This window comes from Geotrypetes seraphini, chromosome 3, assembly GCF_902459505.1.
Source record: "Geotrypetes seraphini chromosome 3, aGeoSer1.1, whole genome shotgun sequence".
NCBI lineage: Eukaryota > Metazoa > Chordata > Amphibia > Gymnophiona > Dermophiidae > Geotrypetes > Geotrypetes seraphini.
The window spans coordinates 369,649,291-369,675,645 of record NC_047086.1 but is presented as its reverse complement, the minus strand read 5'-3'; the positions used below and the strand labels follow the sequence as shown (position 1 = coordinate 369,675,645).

At 42.9% G+C, this 26,355-nt stretch overlaps 1 protein-coding gene across 5 annotated transcripts in view; it reads right to left on the bottom strand.

The window, feature by feature from the left end:
- DHX57 (DExH-box helicase 57) overlaps nt 1-26,355 on the bottom strand; it is a 125,486-nt gene that overhangs the window by 40,631 nt on the left and 58,500 nt on the right. For 4 of the 5 annotated variants that reach the window (XM_033937165.1, XM_033937166.1, XM_033937167.1 and 1 more), the window contains 5 exons: nt 25,462-25,679; nt 18,599-18,715; nt 12,236-12,332; nt 10,215-10,388; nt 5,462-5,662 (listed from right to left, as the gene is read on the bottom strand). In XM_033937165.1, the coding sequence (XP_033793056.1) occupies nt 5,462-5,662; nt 10,215-10,388; nt 12,236-12,332; nt 18,599-18,715; nt 25,462-25,679 (807 nt within the window). The remainder of the gene's footprint in view (nt 1-5,461; nt 5,663-10,214; nt 10,389-12,235; nt 12,333-18,598; nt 18,716-25,461; nt 25,680-26,355) is intronic. The other variant, XM_033937169.1, reaches the window with a different exon arrangement.

Sequence of the window (26,355 nt, the reverse complement as noted above, 5' to 3'; positions counted from 1 at the left end):
ATGCAAACAGATCGACGTCCGGAGTCCCCCAATGAGCAAATACCTGACGCAGGGTCAAGGAATGGATGGACTATTTGTGAGGCTGCAGAAGACGATTCAACTTGTCCGCCAGACAATTGTGCTGGCCCTGAATGTAGACTGCTCGAAGGAATATGTTGCGGCGGATGGCCCAATCCCAGAGCCGCAGCGCCTCCTGGCACAGGGACCCCGTTCCCCCCTGTTTGTTAATATAATACATGGCGACCTGGTTGTCCGTGCGGACCAGCACCACTCGGTCGCGAAGCAGGTTACAAAAAGCTTTCAGGGCGAGGAAGATTGCTCGAAGCTCCAGCAGATTGATGTGACAAAGTCGGTCGGCACTGGACCAAAGACCCTGAGTGCACAGACCGTCCAGATGAGCCCCCCAAGCATAGACCGACGAGTCTGTCATCAGGACCTTCTGCGGAGGAGGAGCATGAAACAGAAAACCTCTGGAAAGATTGGAAGAGAGCATCCACCAATGGAGAGACTGCCTCAACAAAGGAGTCACGACAATGAGTCGAGAGACAGGGTCCCGATCCTGGTTCCATTGGGACGCTAGAGTCCATTGAGGAATACGGAGGTGAAGTCTGGCAAAAGGAGTCACGTGAACCATGGAGGCCATGTGACCTAGGAGGACCATCATGAGCCGAGCCGGGGCTGAGGACAGATGAGCTACCCTCTGGCATAAGTGAACAAGGGCCTCCTGTCGAGGCCGAGGCAAGAAGGAGCGGAGACGAGCTGTGTCCAGGACCGCTCCGATAAATTCCAGAGACTGGGATGGGCAGAGTTGAAACTTGGGGAAGTTCACTTCGAAGCCGTGGCTCTGAAGGAGCAAGATGGTTTGATTTGTCGCTCGCAGAACTTCGTGGTGAGAGGACGCTTTGATCAACCAGTCGTCGAGGTAGGGAAACACCTGTAGGCCGTGGAGACGCAGGGCCGCGGCTACCACAACTAGAATTTTGTGAAGACCCTCGGAGAGGCCGCCAGGCTGAAGGGAAGAACACGATACTGGAAATGGAGATCCCCCACCCGGAATCTCAGATACCGGCGAGAGGCCGGGTGTATCGGAATGTGCGTGTACACCTCCTTGAGTTCCAGTGAGCACAGCCAGTCCCCCTCGTCCAAGTGGGGGTACGAAATAGGAAGAGTGAGCATTCTGAACCTTTCCCTGACCAGAAACTTGTTCAGAGCATGGAGGTCCAGGATCGGACGCAGATCCCCCGTCTTCTTGGGCACCAGAAAGTACCGGGAATAAAATCTGGTGTTCCACTGGTCTGGGGGGAACCTCTTCGACCACCCGAAGGCGAAGAAGGGCCTGAGCTTCCTGCAGAAGGAGAGGCAGCCGAGACCGAGCAGAAGGAAACTCTCTTGGAGGCAGATCTGGGGGTACGTGACTGAAGTGTAGGGAGTACCCTTCCCGGATGATAGAAAGCACCCAACTGTCGGTGGTAAGACTTTCTCACTGGGCTTAGAAATGATGGAGACGACCCCCAATTGGGAGAGGGGAAGGCTCCAGGAGGAAGGGAGCCCAAAGGCTCGGACCGGAATTGTTAAAAAGACGGCCCAGGCTTTACCGGAGCCGGCGGCTGGGCCTTAGTTTGATGTTGCTGCTGTTGTTGCGGCCACTTCGAAGGAGGCTGAGAGAACGCAGGAGTAGATTTCTGCGGGTACCTACAGAGAGGAATTTTGTATTGCCGAGCCGGAGGGGCCTTCGGTTTAAGTTTCACCAGAGAGGCGAAGGACCGTTCGTGGTCCGATAGGTGCTTGGTGGCCGCTTCGATGGAATTATCGAAGAGCTCATGACCCACACACAGGAGATTGGCAAGACAATCCTGTAGATTCGGATCCATATCCACAATGCGGAGCCAAGCGAGGCAACACATGGCGACCGCAAAGGCCATGACCCTCGAGGACAACGTCATAGGCCGCCTGAAAAATATAGAGGCGGAGCTGGGAGAGGGTCTCCTCAAGGAGATGAAACTCCTGGCACCGAGAATCTGGGATGTCCTCCCGGAACGAGCGGAGGGCATCCACACAGAACCGGAGGTAGTTGAAGACACGATTCGCCATCATTGAGTTTTGGTAAAGACGGCGACCAAATTTGTCAATTGTACGGCCCTCCCGGCCTGGAGGGACGGCAGCGTAAACCTTAAGAGGGGTTGGATTTCTTCAAGGAAGACTCAACCACCAAGGATTGATGAGAAAGCTGAGAACTTTCAAACCCCTTAACTGGGATCGTCCGGTAACGGGGCTCCAACTTGGAGGGAATGGCCGTGACCGCATAGGGGGGTCTCCAGGTTCCGGAGAAAGGTTTGCCCGAGAACCTGGTGCAATGGCAAGCGCAGCACCTCACAGGACGGATGATCAACACCCATTTCCGCCAGGTATTCCCGGGTATAACGGGACTCAGTCTGGAGGTCCAGTTTCAAGGCCCTACCCATGTCAGAGATGAAACGAGTAAAGGAGTTTCAAGAAGAAGACTCAACCAGGGCAGTACTTGGAGAGACCTCCCAGGAGAGGGACTTGGGAGTTCTGATCGACAAGTCGATGAAGCTGTCCACACAATGTGCGGCGGCAGCAAAAAGGGCGAACAGAATGCTAGGAATGATAAAGAAGGGGATCATGAACAGATCAGAGAAGGTTATCATGCCGCTGTACCAGGCCATGGTACGCCCTCACCTGGAGTACTGCGTCCAGCACTGGCCGCCGTACCTGAAGAAGGACACGGTACTACTCCAAAGGGTCCAGAGAAGAGCGACTAAGATGGTTAAGGGGCTGGAGGAGCTGCCGTACAGCGAAAAATTAGAGAAACTGGGCTTCTTTTCTCTCGAACAGAAGAGATTGAGAAGGGACATGATCGAAACATTCAAGGTACTGAAGGGGATAGACTTAGTAGATAAGGACAGGTTGTTCACCCTCTCCAAGGTAGGGAGAACAAGAGGGCACTCTCTAAAGTTGAAAGGGGATAGATTCCGTACAAACATAAGGAATTTCTTCTTCACCCAGAGAGTGGTAGAAAGCTGGAATGCCCTTCCAGAGGCTGTTATAGGGGAAAACACCATCCAAGGATTCAAGACAAAGTTAGACAAGTTTTTGTTGAACAAGAACGTGCGCTGATAGGGCTAGTCTCAGTTAGGGTGCTGGTCTTAGACCAGAGGGCCGCCGCGTGAGCGGACTGCTGGGCATGATGGACCACTGGTCTGACTCAGCAGTGGCAATTCTTATGTTCTTATGTTCCTCCTGAGAGGACCCCGATTGAGATTTGGGGGCAGCCGAGAAAGAGGGAGAAATTTCCCTCGAATAGTAAGCCGCGGCCTTGGAGTCCCGCGAATGGGAGACTGAAGAAGCCCGACTAAAGCGTCTAGGGGGCATTGAGGAACGACCCCGGGGTCCGAGAAAGCAGCTGGTGAAGCCTCGGAGAAGACGGGGTAAAGGAAAAATCCTCCATCGGCTTTGAAGAAGATGCCTTAGAGGCTGGTAGCTGCCTCGATGGGGAAAACAAACTAGAGTCCAACTCGAGGACAAGCGTGTGCCTGGAAGGTTTCGCAGTCACAGACCTGCGCAAACCTCGACATAGTAGCAGGGGAAAAACGGCCCCTGATCTGGATCCCTGAAAAGTCACAGGTGACTCGGGGGATGAAGAATCGCTCGAGGGAACCCGGCGAGTCTTGCGGGCATTGCCTCGAGATACGAGGGGACGCTCAGGCTGGTCAGACCGAGACTAGGTCAAGACTGAGGTCAGAGGCGTTGAAGTCAGGACCAGTTGGCTCACCACCGAGGAAAGCTGCGTGGTAAGTATAGCCTTAAGCATGTCCTTGAACATAGGCACCGAGACCAAAGGTGGTTGGGTCTTAGGTGCAGCAGTGCGCTCTTTCGGGGGCGATCTTGAGGATGAGTATTCCCTACGTGAGGAGGCACGCTTAGAATGATGTCTCGAAGACGCCGATGAGGCGCCACTGACATGAGACTCCGAGATAGGCTTCTTTGCCGGCACACCTGAGGAGGAAAGAGGAGACTTACCCGAGGCCAGAGTAGTAGTAGGGGCCGACGGTCGGAGCCTTCGAGGCCGACGGGGACTTCAAGGCCGAGGCGCCCAACGAATGTGCCGAGGCTGAGCTCGAGGCCTGTCCCACAGGATCCATGGGGCCAAAGATTTGGAGAATCTTGGCCACCCTCCTACGAAAAGCCCGCGGTTGCAAAGTCACACAACGGGGGCACGACTCAGCGCGGTGCTCTGCACCCAGGCTCTCCACACACCAACGATGAAGGTCGGTGATGGAGATAACCCGGTTGTACTTAGTACAGTTTTTAAACCCGGAACAAGGCTGGGACATAAGAAAAAATACGGCCGCGGCCCCGCTAGGCCAGGTGGCCAGAGTAGGACCAGGTAATCCGGTCAAAAATATACGAACTGAAAAAAAACAAAAAAGAAAGGAAACACAGACGCGGGCACAGCGACTCAGATGAAACTAACCAAACAAGCCGCGGTGCAAGAGGGACAACAAGATCGCGCAAAGCAAGGGAGCAGTGCTTCTGGCTCCGCGGAAAACAGAGAACTGAGGACACGCTGAGGAGACGCATTCCCTAGACCGGGTGGGAGGGGCACACGCGCATGCGTGGGCCAATCGCAAGCTTGAAGGTCTTCAAGCAAGTCTGCTTGCGAAAACGTCCGCTAGGAGGTTCCGTCGGTGTTGTCACCCACATGTAGAGAATATGCTGCCTGCTTGTCCTGGGATAATAAGACAGTCGTAACTTCATCATTTGAGCTTCTAGTGACATAGCCAGTCTGATCTCTTCCAGAATCAATTTGTTAGTTCTTCTGGTGGTTCATGACGTGCTTAAAATCCTTCTCCAGCACCAAAGCTCAAATGAGTCAATCTTCTTTCTGCCTTGTTTCCATAATATCAAAATTTTGCATCCGTAACTGACCACTGAGAAAATGAGTGCATGGATAAGTCTGATCTTCGTTTGGAGTGTTACCTCCTTGCCTTTGAATACTTTGTTGAGAGCTTTCATTGAAAAGCGACCAAGTGCTATTCTGTGGAGTATTTCCTCCCAGCTAGTTGCTTCTTTGTTTTTCAAAAGAGCCCAGGAGTTGAAATCCTTTACAACTTCTATTCTATCGTTTTCAAGCTCAAAATCTTCATCATTTTTCCGTGTTCATGATCTTTGTCTTGTTTATGTTCAGTTCTAATGGATGTTATGACTTTCAGCTTTGACTTTTCTCAGTAGATACATGTCTTCTTTGCTGCTGGTGATGGGCATTGTATCATCTAATATGATTAATAAAAACACCCCAACCCAGTCTCTGTTTAATACAAAGGTTTCACAATCTGTTCTTGAATTCATACAAGTAAAAGAATCTCTGGCCGTTTGAGGGTTAATAAAAACAAAGCTCACTGCATGTGCCTCATTCTGTACACGTGACAAGACCCCTTACCTCAGACACAGCTGTTCCAAGGGTACTCTCTTTATTTCAGGTAGCTGCTGTTCTACCAGTTGCATCTGGTAATGATGACTGGTGAAAAGATGGAAACACACACCTGAGGCTACACGCCCTGCTCGTCCTTTCCTCTGGAGAGCATTAGCCCGGGAGACCCAGGTATCCTCCAAGCTCTCCATTTCTTTTCTTGGGTCATACCTGCAAGGAAACAAGTCAACAAACTAAAGAGAAGAATAAGTGTCTTACAAGTAGGGGATTCATGAGAGGTATACAATATGCAATACTGTATTCCAAATTTTATTGAGACATGAGGACATGAGTTACAATCAAGAAGGGCAAACATGTTAGCAGATTTCTCAAATCAATCATGAGTTATATACAGTTCCAACAGAAAGTCTATACTGTCTTTCAAGATGCTCTTCTTTTGTTTATCTTACAGCCTGGAGATCTTTAGCTGGGTACACGTGGTGTGGGTGGGGCTTGTTGGAGGTGTAGGTCTTCTAGATCTCCTCCCATACCTTTCTTGTTGCTATCTAGGGAGCACTTTGCCTGCTCTGTCTGAAGAGGCACTCCTCATTTTGTAGTACTAGGATTGCCAAGAAGTCATTTTTCTTATCTGAGAAAATATATTCCCTCCTGGCTTCCATTTTGCATATGCTTGTGGCTGGTCCTCATAGTGCAGATCCTGGCCCGCTTGCACATGGCTCTGGCTATTGATTCGAGGCTGCCCAGGGCATTGCTAGTAAAAGCCATCTATGCACCACCTGGCATGGCCCTTTGACTGTGGATCTTGATGGTCATTGATTCTACCGGAGCTTAGATGGATAATGCTGTACAGCTAGAATTGCATGAGTATGGTCACTGGATTCCAGGGACATGCTTTTCTCTACAGGCACTGCATGGCCAACTTCCATGCCCAGGAAGCCTGGTAACCAATTAATCTTGCCTGTGTATGGGCTAGACATGCACCTGTTTGCCAATTTGACCTGTTTTCTGGGTATTTGCCCCCCTTTACAACCCATCATGATTTTCACATGTACCATTGCTGTCTTTTGTTAGACCCACATCTATCTCTTATATGTATACACTTCTCCCTCCCTATGTGTGGCACACAAATAACTTTTGGCCGGCTCTGACCCACCCCCGGACCTTACCAGGTGGTCTAGCAGTGACATGGGGCAGGAGTGATCTTCCTACACTCCTGCCCCGTGCAGAGCCATGCTGCTGAGTCCCATGGTCTCATGAGACTACAAAAGAACTCCCCCACGCCACCTCTGATTGCCCAGCACGCCTCCGATCGCCTCCCTCCACCTCCAATCACCCCCTGCCACTTCCGGTCGCCTCCCTCCAAGTCCCGTGGCGGTTTTTTTTCGATACCAACAAGTGATTCTGAGGGGGAAGGGGCCTGGGGAGAAAACGCAGATAAATGAAACCGCGAATAGGGAGGGGGAAATGTATTCCACTTTTAATATGTCTTTGCTGGGGTAGAGATATGTCAATTTTACTTGACACATACATACATATACAGCATTGGTCTTGTAAAATATGTCTGCATGGTTTTAATGCTGATATTCACATATCCAAGACCTATCTAAAATGGCACTACACTTAAATAAATGGATATTGCTTTCATGTGTATATTACCGCCATTCCATTAACTAATTTTTGGATACCATTTTGATGGTTGTTTTGATTCTATTATACTGTCTTGATGTTATTTTTAAAACTGTTATCAGCTTTACTGTTAAATTATTATTTCTTTGTATACCATTTTGCTGTTGAATGGGATGGACAGGAGTAAACATAAAAAAGAAGAGCTTGAGAGAAGGAGCATGCAGGTAGGGATGAGAAAAAACGTTTGTGGAAAATCTCTATTCAAAACTCAACTTCTCATGCCACCAGTGGCATACCAAGGGGGGAGCAGGGGGGGAGGCGGTCCGCCCCGGGTGCAGCCTTAGGGTGGGTGCACAGCCGGTCCGGTCCCTATCGCGCTCCCACCCTCCCAGCGAGAGCAGCAAACCTCCCTCCAGTAGGGTCAGCTGCTTCACGGCTTTCTCCTCCCTCTGCCGCGTCACTGATGACGTCATCAATGACGCTTCACCGGCAGGAGAAAGCCACGAAGCAGCCGACGCTACTGGAGGGAGGTTTTTTTGCTCTCGCTGGGAGGGTTGGAAAGGTTCACTTGGGGGGGAGAGATAGGAGGGTCAGCGGGGGTTTGGCTGGGAGGGGGGAGAAGTGGTCTGCCTCGGTGCTCCAAGGCCTGGCGCCATTACCTTCTTCTGGCAGCAGCAGCTTTTACAATTCGCTGCTGTTGCCGGCTTCAGGCCTTCCTCTTTGCCGGGTCATGCCTACTTCCTGTTTTCATGTAGACAGATCCCGACAGAAAGGAAGGCCTGAAGCCGGCAACAGCAGTGAATTGTGAATCCTGCTGCTGCCCGATGAAGTTCAGGACACCAGGCCTTGGGTGACAGGAGGAAAGGGAGCAGAGGGGGAGAGAATTGGGGAGAGTGTTGCTGTACCCAACTGGAGGGAATGAAAGGAGATACCAGGGCTTGGAGGGAAGAAGAGACGCCAGGGCATGGAGGGAAGGAGGAAGGTATGCCAGATCAAGGGAAAAGGAAGGAGGAGATGTCAGAGCATGGAGGGGGATGGAGAGATGGAAGAAAAGGAAAGGAGAGAGATGCCGGGAATCAGGGAAGGGATGATGCCAGACCGCGAGGTGTGGGAAGGAAAGAAAGGAGAAGAGAGAGATGCCAGAGCATAGGGGAGGGGATGGTGACAGAAAGAGAAAAACAGAGAGGTGACAGAGTTGAAATCAGTCATGTACAAAAGGAGAGAAGGGGCACGGGATAGATAGATTATGGAAGGAGCATAGAAAGAGGTAAGATGCCATATGGAAGAGAGAGAGAGGGTACACATTGGATAGAAAGAGCACAGAGGGCAGTAAATGGAAGGGGCGAGATAGAGGGTGAACAGTAGATGGGAAGGGGTAGAGAGAGGGAAACAGACACTGAATGGAAGTGTGGGGGAGAGGAAGGACAGCTGCTGAATGGAAGTGTGAGGGAAAGAGGGAGCAGATGCTGGAAGGAAGTGGGGAAGAGAAAGAAAAAATGGGCACATGCAGGATTGAGGGAAGAGGATAGAGTTAGTTACTGGAAGGGGTGAGGAAAAGAGGTGGCAAGCTATAGGTAGACACAGTGAAAGAGGGAAATTGAGGACTGAATAGTAAAAAAGAATTTAGACAGAGGCAGAAAATAAATTGAGAAGGAAGACCAGGGAAGAACAGGAGGAAGGGAGCGGAGAGAGAGATGCCAGAGCAGGGGGGAAGGAGAGGAGACAGATACCAGACCAATGGGGGGTGAAAGGAGAGATGGAAGGGGAGGCATACAGTTTCTGGAAGGGGCATAGAAGGAGAGAAGATGCCATATAGGGGCAGAGAGATGTCAGACTGGATGGAAGGAAGGAAGAGAGTAACAAGAAGATGAGGAAAGCAGAAACCAGAGAAGACAAAGGTAGAACAAAAATTTTCTATTTATTTATTGCTTTATGAGACATGTGTCACTATTTCTGTGATATTGCATTGTATGCAGAGTCTAGCTTCTTGCTGGTTCAATTTAACCTTTGTCTATGTATTTCTATTTTATCCCCCCTTTTACAAAACTGTGGAGCGTTTTTTAGCACCAGCTGTGGTGGTATCAGCTCTGATGCTCAGAATTCTATAAGCGTCAGAGCTGTTACCACCGTGGCTAAAATCCACACTACAGTTTTGTAAAAGGGGGAGGGGTAAGTTTGTGATGACATTCCATACTAGGCGAAGGTGTTTTCTGTGTTCGAAAGACATGGTTTTCTGTTAGGATTGACTGCAGGATTGATCTGTACTAGTCTGGCTTGTTTAATTTTACAATGGGTGTATTGCTGTTGTACTTCTCACTGCAGTATGTAAGATGCTGCCTTTTCCAAGGTACTCATGGGTGACGTGTGGCTTGTTACTAAAAACATGTTTTTCGTACAGATGGGGGGGTGACAAAAAATGATGGGCCCCGGATGTCACACACGCCAGGTACGCCACTGCATGCCACAATTCAAGTTCACAAACTTTATATGAGGAAATGCTGAGAGCAGAGGAAACTGAACATTACTTTGCTAGGAGATTTGATGACAGTTTTGTAAGAAAAGAGATAATAGCCATACAGCAGGTGAACTTTAGAAAATTTCAGGATATTTGAGAGCCATTATCAAAATATTGTAATGATTGAATATTATTTTTCCCCTTAAATGTGCATGTCCAAGTTGGGGGGGAGGGGAGAAGGGTATTTTGGTCTGATTATTAAAGTAAGGTATATGGGAATGGGGATTATTATATGTTTTTCTTGAATTTAAAGAATGTTATTGATTGGGGGGAGAAAAAATTTTGATATGGATTTTAACAGAATATTAAGTGTTGTATCTGAGTTTAAAATGTTATATATGCTGTTACACTTATTGTAAGTTTTTTAAAATGAATAAAGAATATATTAAAAAAAAAAAGAAGAGAGATTTTTTTTCAATAAACCCAAAACTCTTTTTAATGTCATAATAAAAAGCAAAAATACCTTAAATATTCAGTACTGGAAGGTTATTCCAGTAAACCACTCTGTTTCCTGACTTGTACAATTTTTTTCTGATTAAAGGATTATAATAAGCTGTATTTAAAATGATTATGACTCAGACCTTAACCACATGGGCAGAACAAGCTGTAAAATTTACATACCTCTTTTCTCTCATTTTTCCAGAATCAATCACATAGACAATGTCATCAATGGTAACAGAGGTCTCGGCAATGTTGGTAGAAATAATGATCTTTGTGATTCCATTAGGAGCTTTCTGGAATACAGCCTGCTGTTCTTCACTAGACAGCGAGGAGTGGAGTGGATAAATGATACACCTTTGGGAAGAAAAAAATAAACAAAACAAGAAATGTATGCTATTTCACCCCCCCTCCCCCGTGTCACTGCAAACTACTACATTTACTTATAGGCAAGATAGTTTACTAGAAAACTGTTTCGGCTAAGTCTTAAGAGTGCATTAGAGCAAGCACTCAAATGCCGATGCCATTGAACAGCCAGAGACCACCAAACAGCTCAGTTACAGGTTCTACACCAATACATTGTACCACTGTCAACAAGTATTCTATTGTTTTTCAGAAAGCTAGAGTAATGTCAAGGTGACAAACTGATAAGTCTGAATAGGCAGTCAAAAGAATATTAATAGATAACTACTTTGCAGGATTATACAAATGTTATAAGAACATAAGAATTGCCATACTGGGATAGACCGAGTCCATCAAGCCCAGTATCCTGTTTCCAACAGTGGCCAACCCAGGTCCCAAGTACCTAGCAAGATCCCAAGTAGTAAAATATGATCAAACCAGACACAGCAGGCTCTTTTAGAAGTCTGATTAAATAAACAGTTTTGAAAGTCAAAATTGCTAACCCCAAATTCCAAAAAAAATACAGCAATTTATCTTATTTTTCAAGTTTATTTCTCATTTGATGTACTACACCATTAACAACATTGTCAAAGCAGTTTATAAATATACAATTATAAAAATAATGATATAAAGAAGAACTTACAATGTGACTAAAGTATCAGATCTAAAATGTTGAGATTGCTCGATTTTTTCATGTCATCATAAGCAGTCTGAAAAAGTTTCATGTTTGGACTGTTGTATTACAAATTGCTTGCGCTAACAGAATTTAATAAAACCTCTTTTTTTTGTTTGTTTGTTTCTGGTCCCTTTAATCATCTTTTCCAAGAGATGGTCACATATATAAGAGAGCAGAAGTCTTATTTTGCTGTTATTTACAGTCCCCAACAGTACCGCCACACAAATTGAAATTAGGTGCCATATTTTTCCCCAAAAATGAGTTTATAAATTAATTTTAAATTTACGGTATGAAGGTTTCATGCACAAGCCCAGTGGAAGACTATTCCACAGGAAAGACCTGAGAACAATGAAGATGGGGGCCGAGGAGAAACGCCTTCTTCCGCCATCTCAAAGTCCCAGCCTCTTTTCTGACAGAACTTAACAGTGGGACCTCGGATTCTCACTCCAGAATTTAAAAATTGGGTCCACAAACTTTCCCGCCAAAATTCAAATTTAGATTTCCAACAAACTTTGAGAAAAGGAAGGGACTACTAGAAGATGTTGTTAAGCCGAGAATAACAAGCAGATTGATAAAGTGTCAATAGTCAAAGGTACGTTAGATAGATTGTGAGCCCACCGGGCTTGAGTACCTGATTGTAAAACTGCTTAGAAAACCTTGATAGGCGGTATATAAAATCCTAATAAACTTAAACTTAAACATCAATGGAGCCATTTCAACATCAACAGTGCATTTCGGAGAGTAATCAAAACTGTACTGTTTGACAGATTCATCTCCTAAACAGAAGCCACACTAAATTCATAAATTTATATTTTCTGTCTGTCTATTTCTTGTGTAATATGTTGTAGCCTCACTTTTTGCATTCTGTAATTCGCTGATTGTCCAAGCCCTCTTCGATATGAACTGCCTAGAAGTCATCTGACTATGGCGGTATAGAAGAATAAAGTTATTATTATTACTAGTGTTATATAAAGCCATCTGTGTTGATTCTTCATGAAGGGTTTAAAGATATGAACTAAAATCAAAGAAACAAAACCGCCCCTCCCCATCCCAAGAGCTCCACAGTGTTAAAATTTTACAGGGAAGTCTTGCTGAGATTGGTAACCAGATGTTGTTTCTGACTTACCGCTTATTACCTCTGTTGCTGAAGAAGGCATTTGACTGCAGCTGCTCATACAGCATTTTGATTTCTGCCATTCCTGGCAGAAAGACCAATATAGCACCTAAATACAAAATGTTGTTAGTAAAGAGAGTAAAACTATCGAGTCTCAAAACAAGTTAATTTTACGCATACCAGAGACGAGAATAAATCTCACTTGTAAACTAGAGAATACTGGATAGGACTACAATTTCTTTTTTTTTTTTTCCAGTTCTTTATTATTTTCAAAACTTACAGTAAGTGTAACAATAAATACCACATTTTATACATCAATAACACACTTAATATTCCATTTATATCCATTTCAGAATTAATCCCCCCTCCCTCTTAAACAATCACAATGCAATCACCTAACATTTCTATAATGAACCCCAATATATCCAAATTCATTAATCTAAAAGACCCCCATCCTCCCCCTTCCCGGATGTGCATGACATAGGGAAAAACATTAATTAAACATTACAGTATTTTGCTAATGGCTCCCAAATCTCCTGAAATTTCTTAAAATTCCCTTTCTGAATGGCTAATATTCTTTCCATTTTATACACATGAAACAATGAATTCCACCAAAAATTATAATTAAGCCTCGTCCAATTCTTCCAATTGCTCGTAATTTGTTGTATGGCAACTCCTGTCATTATTAATAAAAGCTTGTTGTTTTTAGATGATATTTCTTATATTTACTGTTAGTGCTCATCTCAATACCTGTTCTGTAACTAAGAGTGCCTCTCAAGCTTTTAGGGTTTAACATGCATTGACAAAATGGCAAGGTGAACTTAGATGAATTTTTAATCATGTTAGTGGCACCCAATACAATGGAAAATTTGTTTTTTACATTTTCTTGGTCTTCAATTTACCCTCACTTTTACTAACCACAGTAGAGGTTTCTACAATGGCCTGGAGCACTAAATTCTCTGACGTGCATAGAATTAATGAGCTTTGGAGCAGCGTCGTAGCATTTAGCACTCTGGGCTGTGGTAGAAACCTCTATTGCGGCTTATTAAAAGAGGGCCTTAATTTTTTGACATTTGAGAATTTTTCCCTCTCTCTCTCCATATGCTGTACAGAATAATCAGTTCCATGCTGTTCTTATATTTTTTTTCCTTTAACACAAAACAAAATTGCTTAGTATAAATGGGTGGGATGGGGAGAAAGCTCTTCACAGCAGGTAAATCTGACATACAAAGTAGATGGTGTTTGATGGCAAACATGGATCATGCTCTCAGAACTCAGAAAAACAAAGTAATTTTTTGAGCATGCCGCAGAATGTCCTATACAAACACTACTTCGTAAGCCCTATTAATTTACTGCAGAAGTACCGGTAAATTAGGTCAAAGGAGCAGTTAGCATTTCATTTTTTTAAAACATTGACCACTGTAGCTGAATCAAATCCTGATATTCACCACCACTATCCAGATTCAGCAATGGTTGGTGTTGCTATCTAAATAGCAAACATACCCCCCCTTTATGAAGCCACATTAGGGTTTTTATTGCTGGCCACAGAAGTAAAAGCTCCGCCGCGGCCAATGATAAACACTAACATGGCTTCATAAAGGGGGGTAGGTGGAGTTAGGATAGCCTTTTTGGTGTTCTAAGTTTATCTACATAGGTATCTAGTTAACAGACTGAACACTGCTGTTAACCGGAAAACTCAGAACTCTGCCTTAGCACTATCTCTCAGATTATATAATTTTGTGCACCTGAATTTCTGATTAATGTACAAATTTAAGCACACAATTTATAGAATAGTGCCAGTTGCTCCTGAGAAAATTAACGAGTCATAGGATAGGAGGCAAAGTTCAGTTGTGGATTAGAAATTGGTTATCAGATAGAAAACAGAGGGTTGGGTTAAATGGTCATTTTTCTCAATGGAGGAGAGTAAACAATGGAGTGCCGCAGGGATCTGTACTGGGACCGATGCTATTTAACTTATGTATAAACAATCTGTAAATTGGAACGACGAATGAGGTGATTAAATCTGCAGATGACAATAAACTGTTCAAAGTTGTTAAAACGCATCGGATTGTGAAACATTGCAGGCAGACCTTAGGAAATTGGAAGACTGGGCATCCAAGTGGCAAATGAAATTTAATGTGGACAAATGCAAAGTGATGCATATTGGGAAGAAAAACCCAAATCACAGATACCGGATGTTATGGTCCACCCTGGGGGTTAGCGTCCAAGAAACGGATCAGGGTGTCATTGTATATAATACGATGAAACCTTTTGCTCAATGTGCGGCGGCAGCCAAAAAGCAAACAAGATGCTAGGAATTATTAAAAAAGGGATGGTCAACAAGACTAAAGATATTATGATGCCTTTGTTTCGCTCCATGGTACGACCTCACTTGTTCAATTCTGATCTCCTTATCTCAAGAAAGATATAGCGGCATTAAAGAAGGTTCAAAGAAGAGCGACCAAGATAATAAAACGGATGGAACTCCTCTCGTATGAGGAAAGACTAAAAAGGTTAGGGCTCTTCAGTTTGGAAAAGAGAAGGCTGAGTACATAAAATACAAATAAAATCAATTACATAACATAATAAATTATAGTTAAACACACAATTCTGCTTCTTATATCTACTGCTCCCTATCAATGCTCTTCTAGTCATCTCTGAATATTTTTCTCTGTCTCCGTCTGCTGGTAGCAGGACATAATCTGGGCTGATATACCAAGGATAAGAAAATAAATTTTGATAGGAAGAGGTGGTACAAGGGGTAAGGTCTTAAATTACATGGATAGTTTTGATATTCAGCCTTTATCTATATAGCTTATCTGCATACAAGTTAGGCTGGCTATTTCTGAGATCTAACTATGTATTAGACTGCTAAAAAGCCACATAAAGATATACAAACAAATTATCTGTGTATTTTTAATGTGGTCACTATACTGTTATATACTCCTGTATTCCTAACAGACAACTTATATCAAACCAGGCCTCTCCACTTTAAATTTATAATAGGAAGACACATGGATTAAGTTAATATAAGATCTCAGGCTTTTTAATTGTTATGTCAGCATTAGAGAACTAATGCTAGAGGTTGGCTGAATTTTGCTTATGGTTTCAGTTAAGGTGCCAAAACTGGCCCCAAATTCTTTTTCTGCTCAATTTCAGTTTTGGATGAAAAGCTAAGGATATGTCAACCTCCTTTCAACAATCCTTACAACCCTTTCTTCCTTTTCTGAAGTTATGGAAGAGGAAACTGCTCACCTTCTCTCTTCCTCCAAACCCATCCATCACCTGTTCCTCTGATCCAATTCTTACTTGCCTACTCGAATCTATTGCTCCCGCTGTTATCCCTCCCATCTGTCACATCCTCAACCTTTCGCTCTCCACTGCTACAGTTCCTGATGTCGTCAAACATGCTGTAGTTGCACCCCTCCTTAAAAAGCCCTCGCTAGACTCCACATCCCCCTCCAACTCTTGACCTATCTCCCTCCTCCCCTTCCTATCCAAACTACTCAAACACACTGTTCACCGTCATTGCCTGGACTTCCTTTCTCATAATATTCTTGACCCGCTTCAATCGGGCTTTCGCCCTCTCCACTCTATAGAAATTGCCCTTGCTAAAGTCTCTATCGACCTGTTCCTGGCCAAATCCAATGGACTCTACTCTATCCTCATTCTTCTCGGTCTGCTGCCTTCGACACTGTTGATCACCACCTCCTTCTCAACATGTTGTCCTCGCTGGGATTCCAGGGTTCCGTTCTCTCCTGGCTTTCTTCTTATCTTTCTCATCGTACCTTCAGCGTATGTTACAGTGGATCCTCCTCCGCTGCCATCCCACTGTCTATTGGCGTACTCCAAGGCTCTGTCCTGGGCCCTCTCCTCTTTTCCATATATACCCGCTCTCTTGGTACACTGATCTCATCTCATGGTTTTCAATATCAACTCTATGCTGATGACTTCCAGATCTACCTCTCCACACTAGATATCTTTACAGGAGGTCAAGCCCAAATTTCAGCCTGTCTGTCCGACATTGCCGCTTGGATGTCTCAGTGTCATCTCAAATTGAATATGCCTAAAACTGAACTCCTTATCTTTCCGCCTAAACTCGCCTCCCCTTTCTCTATTTCTGTGGATAACACTATCCTCTTCCCTGTCTCATCAGCTCGCAACTTTGGGGTGATCTTTGACTCCTCTCTCTCCTTCTCTGCTCAGATCCAATAAACCGCCAAATCCTGTTGCTTCCTCCTCTATAATATCATCAAAATTCATCCTCTTCTCTCTGAACACACAACCAAAACCTCGTGCTTAGACTACTGCAACGTACTTCTCTTGGGCCTCCCGAGCACCCATCTCTCACCTCTTCAATCCGTTCAAAATTCTGCTGCACAACTCATATTCTGCGAGAGCCGCTATTCTCATGTTACTCCTCTCCTCAAGTCACTTTGTTGAATCCCCGTCCATTTCCAAATACAGTTTAAATTCCTCTTGCTGACCTACAAGTGCATTCACTCTGAAGCCCTCCCGATATCTCTCCTCACTTATCTCCCCCTATGCTCCCCCACCCCCTGTGATCTCAGTTCATCGGGCAAGCCCCTCTTATCTGTACCCTTCTCTTCCACTGCCAACTCCAGACTCCGACCCTTCTTTCTTGCGGCACCGTATGCTTGGAACAAGATGCCTGAATCAATATGTCGTGCTCCATCCCTAGCAGTATTCAAATACAAGCTAAAAGCCCACTTTTTTGAAACTGCTTTTAACTCTTTAACTCCCACTTAGAGAATGACACGTGGAAAAAAAATTTATCACTGCTCCATCCCTGTGTGCTCGTCCCCATTCCTGCCCTATCCCCACAAGCTCAGTACCCGTCCCTGCCCTGTCCCCGCAAGCTCAGTCCCTGTCCCCACCTTGCAAACTGTCAGATCCCATCCGAACAAGCCTCAAATAGTTATGATTTTATATTGAACTTATTTTATTAAAGTATAAAAAGAGACAATATTCTGTATAATTGTCATTTTATAAACACAAATAATATAGAGCAAGGATCAACAAAACTCCTGTCTCCCCTCACTTTCACAAATATCCCCTCCACTATTGTGAAAACTGAACAAACCAAATTACTACAGAATGCTACATAGATAAATCAAGCTAACAGAATACTTCAGTCACAAATGGCAGGAATAGTGTTACGGGAGTGCAACTAGGGCAATTGCCCCCTGGTCAGAGAGAGAGAACCCTAAGCCAGCTGGAAGCTAAAGAAGCACAGCCTGGGTTTTGCGGTCCCCAGTTATTTCTAATACCAGCTCTAGCAGGATACATATTTCAAATCTGAAATATTCTAATCACAAGATATAAAATAAATTTATTTTTTTTCTACCAAAACCAAAGCAACACCCCCCCCACCCCCCGGTGGAAGATGACCCGAAAACGAAAGGAGAAAGCAGTACCCTAAGACAGATCATTCAGAATCAAACTCCTTACTCTATGTGGCAAGGAGTTAAGATAAGGCTCCCAAGTCTGCATAAAAAGTCGTTGGCGCTTAGGATTACGGACATCCCAAGTCTCAAGAAGCAGTAGGCAATGGAGTCGATTCCTCCAATGCCAATAATTTGGAGGAGCTTCATGTACCCAAGATTTCATGATGAATTTATGACCCACCATACACGCTTTCTGACACAGCAGACAAAACCCCCACAGGGTACCTTTAGGGGAACCCAATACCTGAATGCCCCATAAAGCCCCCAAGTAAGCAAAAATTCCAGAAGGATTGAATAGTCAGACAGTGCCAAAAGGCATGAAAAAATGTATTGTATTGTGAGCCTGATTATATTTGACACAGGTAGAGGATGGAACCAATCCAGCATGAAAAGCCTGCACCTGGGTAAAATAAGTCCTAAGAAGAAATCGGTAAGTGCATTCTCTCCAGAAAGAACCAGAGAAAACATGAGGTATCCGATGGATAGCCTGACTAATATCAAGCTCCAGAATCTGCACCCCCAATTCCACATTCCCCTTGTGGGCTAAATCTGCATAGAGGCGTGGAGGCAGGAGTCCCCAAATCAATTTAACACAATTTAACACCAGATTTAATTCAGCTAAGGTGGCCATTATTTTAAAAAATGTTGAAATTTAAGACTAAACCCCCCTTTTACAAAACTGTAGTGCGTTTTTTAGTGCTGGCCGCGGCGGTAACAGCTCTGTCGTGGCCAGTGCTAAAAAACACACTACGGTTTTGTAAAAGGTGGGAGGTAAGATAAAAATTTACAGTTTTATTACTAAAATTAAAATAAAAAAATATAAATTCATAAATTTAGTACACTGGAACATTAAATAGACTTGATTAATGCAGGTTACATTACTGCTCAGCCCAAGTCTTGACAATACCTTGTGGGTAGGAGTGATCCCCATTAACTATCCATTCCAGTAAAGCCTCTATCAATTCCAGGTTAATCTTGTCCATGTCCATCACACTCATTGTTTTTATCACAGACTTGTTACATTCTGGTGGGGGAAAGGAGTAGTCAAATATGAAATTTCCAGAACCTTGAGACTTTGGCTTATTTTTAAGAATGTCTTGATTTACTGTAATACAATATTATAAAAAGACTGAAGACTTCAAACTTTCTTATATTACATCACAATAGATTCTCTAAATTATCATACAGATGATGTAACAAGAGTTTTACATTTTAATTTGTGAGAATAAATGAGCAAAAGTCAGAAGAGACCTGGAAGACCCTTAAGGTGAAAAGGGTTAAAACTCTGCCCAAGACAGAGAAAGGAGATGGAACTCCTAAGTAAGAAGCAACTAAGTAACTAACTACCAGAATGGGTGAAGTGGCGCTGGGTTCTCAACCATAGGAGATCTTCCAGCAGCCAAGCTACAATTTTCATGCTGAATTGCCAACTCTGGACTTGAACTTGGCTGGCGATCTCATGGCCTTATTGCATACAATAATCATCTTTTTGAATTACCCTTCTTTGGGCAGTGCATAAATGTAGCATGTTGGGTGGGGTAAGTGGTAAATTCTAAGGGCGACAACATTTTAGAAGTTCAGTCCCATGCTCTGGAGAGAGAGCAATGATCTGGATATGTGGATTGGGAAATTTTGCAGATACTTTCTGGTGCAATTCTAACAATGCTTATATATTGGGGAACTACTTTGGAGTTTGACTGCAAAAGCAGCTTCTCCCTCAGCTCAACAGGCATCCCATAAGGGAAAATATTCTCTATGTGTGTAAAGCGGGGTTAGGAATGGTAGAAGGGTATAGAGAGGTGGGGTGAGGATGGGGAGAGGGAGGGAAAGGTTGTAACATTTGGACAGTAGGAGCAAATTACAATGGATCTTCATGGGTTAGTGAGAGTGACATGATGGGCGTGAACAAATCTTAAATTACTGCTTTAATTAACCTCACCGATTACAACTAAAACCAATTTGTTAGCAAAGCTCTCTGCTTATTCCAGCATTGTCTTTTCTGTTTCATTGGGTGCAAAAGAGATTTAAGTACTTGGGGAGTTTGGTTGACTAGACATTATGAGGGCCCTTTTCCTGATAGTTATTTGGTTTCGCTGTGGACCCTTTAGACTGATCACTTGTGTTGGAATATCATAGTTTACTAGGATTGCAATAGTGAAAATGAATATTCTGCCTCCATTTTTATCCCAAGTCCTTCCAATAGCAGTACCTACTGTAAGTCTTTCATCACTGAGCCTCAGTCTCATGGCTTTGTTATTTAGCATGGAAAACAGTACAGATTTTCTCAAAAAATTTTGGTTTGTGATCTCTCTCAAGGACGTCTTGGGGTATCTCACTTTTGGTTTTATTATAACGCAGCTCATGTGAAGGGCGCTATTGAATGGTTTCAGAACTATCATAAGTTATGGATATCACTTGAACGGGCATTGTCGGGTTCTGTTAAGTTGGACTGTCATTTGTGGCTTCCTCTTAAGGATCAGGATCTGAGTTCAGAGGTCAACCTTCGGATCTGGGACACTATGGATACGTCTTCTGATTTTCAACTTTTGTGTCATTCTCTTATTTGCTATAACTTGGCGTTTCTGCCTGGGTTGTCGTCTCCTATACTTTTGTTATGGGAGAGTCAGGCACTAAGAACATAAGCAGTGCCTCTGCCGGGTCAGACCACAGGTCCATCCTGCCCAGCAGTCCGCTCCCGCGGTGGCCAAAAACAGTTCAAGGCAACTTTTGATGAAGCAAACTTAGTTTCTTTTGATGCACTGCAATGGAATTATCAGTTGTCAAGTATTCATCACTTTGCTTAATTCCAGCTGGCTTACTTCTTGAGCAGTAAGTCTATTAAACCCCAGTTAGTGAGAGAACCCACCTGTCTGGAAGCCATCTGTTAAAATTTTATTTTCACTAAACACCCAGTGGCAGTTTTGTATAGATATTTGAGGGACTTGCTTTCCCCAGATTTGAGGCACAGACAGAAGTGGGAGGATGAACTGGGAATGCATTATAATCCATGGAGTCTGCCTTAGCTAAAGTAGCTATTGCTTCCAACATTCAAGAAAGTAATATTAAAATAATGTCTCATTGATATTTAACTCCTTCCCGACTTAGTCAGTGGTCTTCCACGGCCTCTCTGGTTTGTAGGAGGCACTCTGGTTTGTAGGAGGCATATGTGACCCAGGGTACCATGGGTCACATTTGATGGGTGTGCCTTAAGACCAAGGCTTTTTGATGAAAAGTACATTTTTCATATTGGTTTGCTAATAGGACTATATATCCCACCCTGGGATTTTCTTATTGAACAGGCCTATTTTGTTTGTCAGCCTGTAGACAGGCTCTGATGTGCTGACTCTGGAATCAGTGTGGAAGGAGGAGGGTCTTCCCTCTCCAACTGTGGAGAAAGAAATTTTCCATATTTACGAAATAGAGAAACTAACTGCATTTAGGAAGGAGGAGGTCAGAGAAAAAACAGGAGAGGACCTAGGATGTTTTTACAAGTTCAAAAACTTGATTAGTTTGATGTCAAGTTTTCCTCAATTGTTGTTAAGCTTTGGACCCTTTGATTTGGCAGGGGGAGGAGGTTGGGGAGGGGTTTATGTTTTCCTAAAATTACTTACAGATATTGGAGGTCATGTTTTCCCCTTGTGCACTGTATTTGCTATTATTGTATATGACATGTTTTGGAAATGAACAAAGACCTCATTTACCCCCTCTTTTACTAAGACATGCTAGCCAATTTAGCATGCGCTAACGATTAGCGGGCGCTAAATGCTAACATGCCCATTATATTCTATGGACGCGTTAGCATTTAGTTTCAAGTTTTATTCTAATTTGATGAATCGCTTATTCAGATTTACTAAGCGAGTTACAATAAAAATATAAACATATATTTAGACATACCATTTAAAATTTAAAAATGATGGGTTAGACCAACAGACTTACAGACTAATCAATATACAAGGAATGGCGGGATAGAACTACAATTCAATGCTTTAGAGTACAGAAAAGAACCGTAAATGGAAAAAACATTAGGGAGGGAAAAGTAGAAACCTGAAGGATAATTAGTATAAAATTTGAACATAATTTAAAGATTAAAAGCATCTTTAAAAAGGAAACGTGCCTTAGTAAAAGTTAGCGTTCCTTGGTAAAAGGACTCCTTAGATTAAAAAAATAAATTTAATGAATTTATTTATTTTTAGTATTTATATATCACTTATAGCCTAAGTGGTTTCATTCAGATACTCAAGCATTTTTCCCTATCTGTCCCAGTGGGCTCATACTCTATCTAATGCACCTGGGGTAATGGAGGATTAAATGACTTGTCCAAGGTCACAAGTAGCAGTGTGGGATTTGAACCCACAACCTCAGGGTGCTGAGACTGTAGCTTTAACCATTGCACCACACTGGACTCTTGTATTTAATTTATATAGAGAAACTACAAAGAAAAATATTCTATTTTATCTAGGATAGGAGCAACCTCGAGTATCTAAATAAAATAGTATTCAGAAGCCTAAGCTGGGGGACCTGGCCTTACCCAACTGTAAGCAGTATTATCTTGCAGCTCAATTGAAGAACATATTAAAATGGATCTGACCGGCCAGTATCCATTAAAACAGGCCCTCTGGGTACCATCAAAAGAAATTCAGGGTTTGATTGCTGCCAGCCCACTTACTCTACATTTGCTACAAGTACGGCAAAGAGAGAGGTAAATTAGAAATATAGTAGTAAAGGATATATATCTTTGCTTATTTCCTTTAGGCATAACCAGGATTTATCAACAGGAAAGGAGAAAAGGATTTTTCCTTGGAGCAAAAAATGAAAAATATCTAACTTGATTGTTAATACTTTGGTGCAGGAAAAGTCACATACATAGGAAGCTTGAGCAAAAGGAAAATCATCCTAGACACTTGAATTTGAAAGTTTTAAATTTCCCAAGAATTCTTAGATTAACACCTGTTGATACCTTTTATGTTCAAATGATTTTTATTATTGCAACAAAAACAAGCAAATACAAGCAGTAGCATCAGTCAAGAAATAACAATACGCCCCTCACTCCCATCCCACCCCACCCCTAGAGTCCAGAGCCATAACAATAGCTGAGAGTCTGAGTGAAACCTAAAGGTTCAAAAGTCTACTGCGAGCACGTGGTGTAAGGTCCTGCCAGAAGCATTCCCAGGTCCGACAAAATTTACGACCCGGTCCATGATCCAAGTCTCCCACCAGTCTCCGCTCCAGCATTGCATGAATTATCATTAGGGATCTCCATTGTACATAGGATGGGGGATCATGAGAGAGCCAGTTAGTAAGGATAGCATTCTTTCCCATCAAAAGCACTCTGGTTAAAAAAGCTGACATTCCCCTGGGTTTGGGCGTGGCTATGTTATAGAATCCAAATAGCGCTCTCGGTTGTGGGAGCCAGCACCTCCCCCAAAGCAATGTAGTATAATGTCCAAGGTGTCTCCAAAATTGTTGAATTTTGGGACAGGCCCAAAACATGTGACTCAAAGAAGCCGTGAGCATGATTACACTTAGGGCAAGTGTTGACACCTTTTAAGTAGTATCTGCATGAAGTATTGGGTACTTTAGACTCTATGTTCCTCCCTATTAATAAGGTTTATTTTTCTTCCTGAAATCTACTGCTATGGAAAGAGATACAATGGCTGTTTCAGCACTGCTTGAATCTTCTGACAGAGGTCCAGGAGCGAGCTACTCTTCTCGTTAAGTTTGGTTTTTGACCTAGACTTACCGTAAATATGATTCTGTATCTATACTTTGAGAAAGCAACTGGTTTGTTTCGGAGACAGAGGATCTGGATCTATCCTGATGTGGCGAGGCCCACACAAGAAAGACCCAAGCTATTTTTAGCTATGCATCAAGAAACATCTTTGGGACTACTTTTTTTCTTAGATATCCCTGTAAATGTATAGTTTCTTTTGCAGACATCAGATTTTCATTCCAAATCAGTTATTTTCCTTTAAAAAAAAAAAAGATATGAAGCTGGGAGTTTCTCAGTCTCTCAGTCTTTTCAGAGCTTAGACGGACTGTGTGATGGTTAGGAATTAGGGGTGTATAATGTTAAGTCTATTTTTTCACCTATTTAATATTTTTGTAAGTCCTTTAGCTGTTCTTACCCAGTGGTGTGGCATCAGTTTCTGTTTTTATGCAGATGATATTCTGCTCGTTTTCCCTATATCTCCTTTTGTACCAAATCTTAAACCTCTTCAACACTGTGTATAAATGATATCGTCCTGGTTGAAAACAAATAACCCGGTTCTAAATATAAAAAAACCCAACAGTGTCCTTGATCTCAGGCCACTTAAATTCTCCCTCTATCCCAATTATGCTTTAATACCAGTTACATCATTTAAATATCTAGGTGTTCTATTTGACAGTGAATTATCTTTCAAATTACAAATCTCAAAAGTAATGCAGAATAGGTTTCAGGTTCTCAGATGTCTTTCGTCTGTTTGACATCTTTTTGAGTTTCCTCTGCTACTCTCTCTTGTTATCTCTTTACTCCTCTCGAGACTTGATTATTGTGATCTGGACTAAGCAGGAAGACCTCAATATCAGTTGAAGTGAATGAAATTACTACGAAACAGAGTCACTAGATTTCTTTTTAAAGCCTCAAGGTTCGACCATATTTCTCCACTTTTGATAAAATTACACTAGCTTCCTGTTCATTTTCACATTCAGTTCAATTATGGCTGTGTTCAGACCGGTTAAGATTTTAAACAATGATTGAAAATACAATTGTTTGTTACAGCATTTTTGTGAAATATCCACGGTTTTCAGTGACACAGTGGGTTATTTTAAGAGCACAGTACTCCTCCGATATTCGCAGGGGTTCCGTTCCAGGAACCCCTGCGAATCTTGAAAAACCGCAAATACGGTTTTTCATGGGGGAGACTGGAGAGGGCAGCGGGAGAGGCAGGAGAGAGCAGCCGGAGTGCCGGCGAGTGAAGGAAATCACTCGCTGTATGCTCCGACCGCCTCTTCCAGTACTAAAGTCGGGCCTTACCAATCAGGAGCTGCATGTCAAAGTTTGAATGTCTTTTCTTGTTTGATTGGTAAACTTTCCTGTTTTAAGATGGTGTTCATTTCTTAATATTTTTAGTTTTTGGCCTGCTTGATAGTAAAAGCGGTATAGAAAGTTTAAATAAACATAAACATATATGTTCTGTTTCTTAGATTGTACTTCATTGTTTTCTTTGTCTCTCCCTCTTCTGATAGTGGTCTAATTTAACAAGAGATTTATATCTATCCTCTCCTTTTATGAAGCTGCGTTAGGTTTTTTTATCACCGGCTGCAGCGGTATTAGCTCTGACACTCATAGGAATTCTATGAGCATCAGAGCTAATACTGCCGTAGCTGGTGATAAAAAAAAACCTAACGCAGCTTCTTAAAAGGGGGTTATATTAATTTTTTCTTGTTTAATACTATGGGCTACTTTTACTAAGGTATGCTATCAGTTTTAACGCGCGTGCTAAACGCTAACGCCTCCATAGAGTATTTGTCGTTTAGCGCACACTAAAAACGCTAGTGCACCTTAGTAAAAGGAGCCCCATATTTCATTTTAATCCGATATTTGATATATTTTTCTTTGGTTTCTTGCAAGTGTTTTTACAAGTGTGTACTTGTAAAATGTATTTGAAATCCTTAAAATAAAAAAGTTTAAAAAACATAAAATCATCAACTTTTTAATTTGCATTTCAAACTACTATTAACAAAACACCAAAGTATTAGTTTAGAAGAAGAAAGGAATAAAAATATTACCTTTATACCGTGCCATGAGCTGTTTGAAATTTAACTGCTGATCTGGAATGGAATCCTTGGCATCCCTACTGTCCTGGAAATGTAGAGAAGATCTCATCTCTTCCCCTAAGTCTTCCAGCATGTCCTGATAGCTCCTGCCTCTTGCTGACCCTCCTGCGGCTTCCCGCATACATTGCTTTGCAGAGCGTGCATATGGGCTCCCATCTTCAATTACATACCTGAAAACATGTACATGAAAATAGTACATTTTAATCTGCGTTATGACGAAGATGACAATATGCTTTGGTGAATGAAATTGCAGGTAACTGTAAGACTGTGAAAGTTGTGCAATGTTAAACAAGCTTCAGCATGCCCTGTAGAAAATGTGCAGGAAAACAGGAGTCTTGCAAAGTGGAAGGCAACACATACAACAAGTAATTGAATATAGCACATGTGGCATGTGAGCAATTCATAGACAAAAACAAGAAAGACGAATAAGAGGGACTGGTTAGTGATCTGATATAAAAGTAGAAGGGTTAAACAGAACTGTGTGTGTTTGTATATTGTCTCCCTATGCTGATGGATAGGCTGGCAAGACCATTCCCCGAGCAGGACACAGGATGCTCCTCATGAAAACGCTGTTAGAAATAAACTCTCTGATGAGACAGGAAATGAGCAAATATTTACAGTCAACTTTTAGAACTTCTCAGACTTATCTTTATCAGTAGGCGACAATTTTCAACCTGACGGCTGGACGTGTTTATTTATTTATTTTAGTATTTCTTTACCACTTATAGCCTAAGTGGTTTACATTCAGAGATGACCCTGGATGACCTTACCGGATTAGCAAAAAACCAATCTCTTTTTAGATCTGTAATTCATCAAGTCAATAAGACTAGAACATGAGTCAATGGT